Source organism: Natrix helvetica (genome assembly GCF_964273705.1).
Source record: "Natrix helvetica genome assembly, chromosome: 2".
NCBI classification, from domain to species: domain Eukaryota; kingdom Metazoa; phylum Chordata; class Lepidosauria; order Squamata; family Natricidae; genus Natrix; species Natrix helvetica.
The window spans coordinates 161,097,900-161,104,688 of NC_138552.1; the positions used below are offsets into that span (position 1 = coordinate 161,097,900).

The window sequence follows — 6,789 nt, forward strand, 5'->3', positions numbered from 1 at the left end:
AAAGTCTTAAATGGGACAAAAGTCACTTAACACATTTCTCAATTAGCAACATAAATTTTGGGCTCAACTGAAGTTGTAAGCTGAGGACCACCTGTATTTTGGACACTCAGATGTAGCTTTACTGTTAATGATGTCGTCTAAGCAACTGAGAAAAGGGTTCTCACAGTAACTTACTCAGCTTTAGAACAAGGATGGAAATGCAGAGTGCCAGCCTACTGGTTGAGCATCGTCATTAGCTCTTGGTATCATTGGGCAGGTGGTGAAGTTAAAGCAGAATCCATTGTTGTTGTATGCCCAATAAATAAATAAATATCCTGGACTCCAAGTATGATGGAAAACTGAAATGATGGTTCAACCCAGCTGTTGTTATTTCTCAGAAATACTAACTTAAACCCTGAGAATATCATTGTGCCTAGACTACATGAATTATCAGATCCATTATGGTTAGTCACACAGTTAGCCAGATGTTTAGACTGGATTTGGCATTTTTATCTACCTATTGACTCCTTTTCAAGGATCTGGGATAGGCAGATGTTGTTGTTTAATATTATTAAAGGTATCAATGCAAGATGTCAGCTGTTTCAAATAAAACAGCCTTTTGGTAGTATCTTTGCTTTCTTTTGCCACAGTCATTCTACTTCCCTTTGCAGGTCTTTCTTTTTAGTGATTTTGCTCCAGTTCTTTCACTTGTATTCTGCTGTATCCAAGAAATGCAGTGCCTACACTCCAGACTCTTTGGTCTGATCAACAATTGCTAAGTCTGGGATGTTGTGTGACAGATATTTCTCTGTCTGAATTATAAAGTCCCACAGCATTTTAGCCTCTTTATTTTCTATTATTTTGCCTATTTTATAGTCCAACTAATTATTACTTGCAGGCAAATGATATTTTTGCAGATATTCCAATGCACCACTGTTGCTTCTCTGTCATGCTATTGTTTGTAATCGGTCTGTGCAATCTTGCAGCAGCTAATTAGATGGTCTACTGCCATGATGGCAAACCTATGGCACATGTACCAGAGGTGGCACACAGCGCCCTCTCTGATGGCACGTGAGTCGTCGCCCCAGTTCAGCTCCACTGTGCATGTGCGTGAGTCTCCTACTGGCCAGCTGGCTTTGGGTCACAGCCGCGCATGGGGGGGGCGTGCGGGGGGAGGGTCGCCTTCTGAGAGCTACAAATTATCATTCTTATCATCCTTTGCCTAAGTGCAGAGAGTATTAGGAGTTTTAGTTTAATAACATCTGGGAAGCCAAATAATCTCTCCCTTTTTCTTAGGTTATGCCATTGAACTGTGTCTGTGAAGAAAAACAACGTACCTTTCTTTCATTAACTGATAAAGGTTTTCTTTCATATACTCAAATACAAAGTACAGATTATCATTTTCTCTGATAACTTCTTTTAGTTTCACTATGTTGGCATGGTTAAGTTTCTTCAAGGACTGGAAAAACAACAGAAAACAATTACAGACATTGTGACACAGCAGACTTCAAGGTAAGTGACAATGAATCTTTGTTCCAGAAATGTAATTGAAAATGCTGTTAAATTTAAATATGGCCCCATTCAACAAACAAACTCAGATCTCTAGAACTGGATGGGTACAGTACCTCAGTCTTTCATGTTGTGTGCTGATGGTAATTAACACAATTCACTTTTCAGCAGGAAGGAAGCCAATTTCTTTGCAGAGATCTTCATGCAGCAAAATGCAACATCTAACCATAAGCTTTTGATTAACATTCCTTCCAGGCAGTATGAACACTGCAGTCTCAGGTGCTTTCTTACATATCTTTCCATTATGCTTGCACAATAGATACACCAATGAATGTTAATTTTTCACAATTGTTTTGTTATTTAGATGCTTACATGCCAGCTGCTGGGCAATGGATAGGTCAGTCAGCTTCACAATAGTCTTAGAAGGTCTGTGTCAGGGTTCCGACTGATGCCCCAATTAACAGCCTGTCAGTAGATCTCCCTTTTCATAGCTAGAGGACCAAGCATCTTACCAAACCTACCTCAGCTAGTTCGTAAAACAGCTCTGATCTGAAGAGCAAAATAACGTCAAAGTACCAGTAAGAAAAGATATCTAAAACCCAATATAACCATACATTTAATAAACATGGATATGGCCACACTGGAGCTGAAAAAGCTTATAGCTGTTTTGCAATATCCTATAGACCGAATCCCAAATTCCTATTAATTCATGATGCATGCATCTGTTTGGGGATGGGGTGGTGGCACTAATTTTCTCTTGCCTTTCCTGTCTACTACTGATTGCCCAAATCAAATATCTGTTTACAATAGTCACCACCTACAATTTAAATGTAGCCCTAAACTTTTACCTTTGAAGTAGTCTCAAGAAAGCCTGTTTAACTTTCTTGCATCGTTTATCAACACAAACAACATAGGTCTTAATTTCAGGAAAGAAAGGTTTTAGAAAAATAAAGTGCAGGTTTCAACACTACACAGCTGATTTAAAACTGAAACTCCTTTTTTTTTAGAATCAGAAGGAAGTGTCAAGTACCTTGACTTCACGAAGGTTCATGCATTCCTCCCAGGAATAAAATTTCCTCTTCATCCTGCAAAAGGAATAAGAAATCTACTATTGGGCACAATCTGTATTCCAGTTCCATTGTGACATAAGACTGGAGAAATAAATTCAAAGCCACAACAACCAAAGATCTACAAACTCATTCTCTACCTCTATGCTTTTGGGGGAGGGGGTTGTTTCTCAAACATTTGTTTTCATTTTCGAACATGAAAAGAATTTTCAAAAGCATAATAATGCTTTTATAATAATGTAAGAGGGGAATAATGTAAGAGGGGAAACAGTCAAATAATGTAAGAGGGGACAGTCAAAAAGCTGTTTTGTATTCCCAAGTGGTTAAAAATCAGTCTCAAGATTAGCACAATTGAAAATCTGAATTTTTATTTAGTGGTTTCAAAATAAATGAAGTACTGATTTTTCCCAACTAAGGGATCAATTTTGACCTGACAAGTTGAAGCTATATCCTTATGTTAGAAAAGGTTTGAACCAGTCTTCAAAAACATGAACATGTGACATTATGTGATGCTGAAACATAATACGTCGGGTTAAAAGGACAGCAATTCAGAAAGGTCCCTTACCTCTTAATGGCAATCAGCTCTCCTGATTCAATACTTCTTCCTAGGAAGACAGAGCCATATGTCCCATCTCCCAGCTGTTTGATAGTTGTGTATCGATTCATGATAAGGATCCTCCAGAAGGCAATCTCATTTCAGCCCTTGGCATTCTCTTTGCAGTGGATGAAGCATTTCCCCTCAGAGTGAAGCCAGTTTTTCTAATGGCAGCACAACCCCAAAGTATCCAGGATTTTGTGAATGTTGCCAAGTTCATATTTTCAGGGATTGTCTTTTGGTCTGTGAAAATACAGAGAAATCGTCATCCCTTTGCATGCCTTACAGTATGAAGGCTCATACGGTATTTTTTATGATGGTCACCATTTGAATTTTTTTGAGTCTGCTAAATAGAAGAATCAAGCTATGGCCAATCCTTGAATAAGAGTGTAGGGTAAAAGGCTCACACAGCCTAGACTTACAACCATTTGTTTAGTAACCATTCAAAGTTACAATGGCACTGCACTGAAAAAAAGAGACTTATGACTGTTTTCACTTATGACTGTTTTCACTTATGACAGTTTCAGCATCTCCATGATCATGTGATCACTTTTTGAACCCTTCTGACAAGCAAAGTGAATGGGGAAACTAGATTCACTTAATAACCATATTACTAACTTAACAATTACAGTGATTCACTTAACAACTGTGGTAAGAAAAATCATAAAATGGGGGCAAAATGCACTTAAGAAATAACTTGCTTGGCAATGGGAATTTTGGGCTCAATTGTGGTGGTAAGTTGAGAACTACTTGTATAGATAAATAAACTATACAGACATAAAGAACAAAAATACATTTTTCCCAAGGAGAAATATGTATGTATGTATGTATGTATGTATGTATGTATGTATGTATGTATACACACACACACACACACACACACACACATATATATACATGCATTTTGTTATTTGTCAATTATGGTATGTTTTTTTTATATAAAACTACAAAAATACTTTGGACTATGATCTTGATCACTGTAGCTGCAAAACACATACATCATTAATAAGTCAGAAAATTGTGATAATTCAAACAAGATTCTGAGATGGTGTTTTACTAAACTGCCCAAATCAAAAGAACATCAAATCTGACAGAAATGAAGGTGGTAAGGCGTTGCATGCCTCTAATTTCTTCCATATTCTTTTACTGATTTCCACTTACGAAAGGGCTGAAATCCAATGAAAAGGGATATATTTACATATATCCAAACCTCCAGTTGGGAATCAGCAGAGAATCTGGGGTCTCTTAGAAATTTGGCAAATGCAAACCCTCTTAATCCATCTTCTACAGAATCATCATTTCCTTTTTTGACCCTTCTGATGACATCAGCCTTCCCTGACACTGGAAGTAACCAATCTCAGTGGCTGATAGTAGTTGGAGTTCTTTCTCAATCCCTGGAAGAAGAAATGGATGACTTTCAAAAGCTATCCTACTAGGATTATGAAGTCACAAATTTGGGCCACAACTCTAGTTGTTGAAGAAATGTGACACAAGGATTGTTTAATATTCAAAGTATAGGAGGTAATACCACCTATAATTGTTTTTAAATAACATTTGTTTTTAACATTTGTTAAAAGAATAGAAAATGTGGCAGATCAAAATGCTTAACAACCATTATCTCTATATTTTTGGAACACTGTATTTATCATTTTTTTTAAAAAAATAAAGATTTATATTTTGAAAGTTCATCCAGTGATATATCTAGTCTGGTAACAAAAGAAGCATTTGCATTAACAGATCAGTAGCAAATTAATATATTTAAAGATTGCAATTGTTTAAAAGCATTATCTTTAGAATCTTTCTAATAATAGAAATCTAATCCAAGCTAGCCAAATTTCGTACATGAAAATCTTCAATTGAGCAAATAAATCCTCTTTTAACTATTCATACACACACACATTCCACAAAGTTTCCATTTCCAATTTATTAGTCAGGCCCAGAGACATAACTCAATCTCAATAATTTTGAGCATAAACAAAGGCTGGAGGATTAACTTGAGCTTCCGAAGCCCCAAATCTATCATATCTGAAGGATGATGTAAACAAGCTTACATCAGTGCTCCAGATGAAGTCTATTAGTTCTACAGCACATGCAGCCTCCGCATTTAGAAGGTTGTAACGGCTACAATTAAGGAATTCATCATCAAGAAAGAAAGACAACGTGAGCATCGGGAACTAGAATCTCAAAGGTTATACAAACCGTGCTAAGAGAAGCTGTGGATTCTTCCATCAGAAGGAAAACAACGCTGAGAAGGATTCAGTGCATTCAGATGGGGTAACGACAATATTTCCGCCCAAGAGAAAAATGCATACACAAAAGGAAAGTACAGCCACATTGGAGAACAACCAGGAGCTTTCTCTGGTGAAAGCAACTCAGCAGCTCCCCCATATGGACTTTTGCTAAGTCTGCCTGGAGGTCGGTGTAATTCCCCACCCCACTTGAGAAGCAGTGAACCCAATTTAAGTATGACCTAAAAGTAAGGTCTGTGAAAATTCTCCAAACAGGGGATTTAATCTCCAGTATGTAAGTATGAGAAAAGGCCTCAGCACACATACAGAGTAGTGTATATTTATCAGTGGGTTACTGCAGGTACCATAATGCAGTTTTGAGCTCAACCCAGTTTTTAAATACAGATTTAAGATCGTTACCCGTTCTTTATGGGTATTCTTTACAGAGAATAAGGTCGCTAGATGGAGTCACTGAAGCAGTAGGCGTGAGCTTAAATGGACTACAGAGGGTAGTAGAGGGCAGGAAGGCCTGGAGGAACGTTGTCCATGGGGTCGCGATGGGTTGGACATGACTTAGCAACAAACAACAACAACCCCATTCTTTACCCATATGCATTTCACCATTGCACAGACCAAGAATAAACTGTATTCTGCACTATGAACATTGATGTCATCAGAAATTTACAGAACTTTTTTTTAGTTTAGGAATATGGGATAAATCACTACCTCAAACAGGGTAGGAACTGAAATCTAACAGAAGACACCAAACAAGATGATTAGCATCAAAAATAATGATGGGATAAAATTTCCATCCACATACTAAATCTTAGCTTTAGTAAAGAATGGGGAAAACAAAATTTCAGTATGTACATCCTGATTTGGAAGTGTCTACTAAATGCATTACATTATGCTATTCTGCTTTTGTCTGCAAAAATTGTGACAGACTATGTAGAGTAGGGGTTGTCTCACCTTGGCCACTTTAAGACCTGTGGACTTCAATTCCCAGAATTCCCAAGCCAGCATGGGGAATTCTGGGAATTGAAGTCCACAAGTCTTTAAAGTGGCCAAGGTGGGGCACCCTTGATGTGGAGGTTCTGCTAGCTAGTGCAACCTAAAAACTGAAGCGTGATATTTGAGGGAGTCCTGGGGTAATACAAAGGTCGCTTCCCTATTTTCGTCTTTCTCATCTGGGAATTAAGAAGACAAAATACCAGACATTTGTAACTGGGGCTGCCCTTCCATAGCCGCAACTGCAGGAAAAAAAACCCATTCCTACTTTGTAAATTCGAAAGCCCTAAGCCAGCCAATCCCAGCCCCGACTGGTTTGGCCAGCTCCCAGAGTCCCTTGCGACGCTTGCGGTTCCTAGCGCAAAATACGAAATAAGTCACAGGGACGGCGCGCAGCCTTCTG

The 6,789-nt window shown here is 38.1% G+C and overlaps 1 protein-coding gene across 4 annotated transcripts in view; it reads right to left on the reverse strand.

Moving 5' to 3' along the window:
• The window catches only part of CILK1 (ciliogenesis associated kinase 1), a 30,291-nt gene extending 23,507 nt beyond the window's left edge, over positions 1 to 6,784 (reverse strand). For 3 of the 4 annotated variants that reach the window (XM_081944141.1, XM_081944139.1, XM_081944142.1), the window contains exons 1-4: positions 5,350 to 5,638; positions 3,121 to 3,393; positions 2,519 to 2,573; positions 1,317 to 1,438 (exon numbers count right to left, since the gene is read on the reverse strand). In XM_081944141.1, the coding sequence (XP_081800267.1) occupies positions 1,317 to 1,438; positions 2,519 to 2,573; positions 3,121 to 3,221 (278 nt within the window). In that variant the 5' untranslated portion in view covers positions 3,222 to 3,393; positions 5,350 to 5,638. Of the gene's footprint in view, positions 1 to 1,316; positions 1,439 to 2,518; positions 2,574 to 3,120; positions 3,394 to 5,349; positions 5,639 to 6,654 lie in introns of those variants that run through there. The other variant, XM_081944140.1, reaches the window with a different exon arrangement.
• Between the last annotated feature and the right edge of the window lie 5 nt (positions 6,785 to 6,789).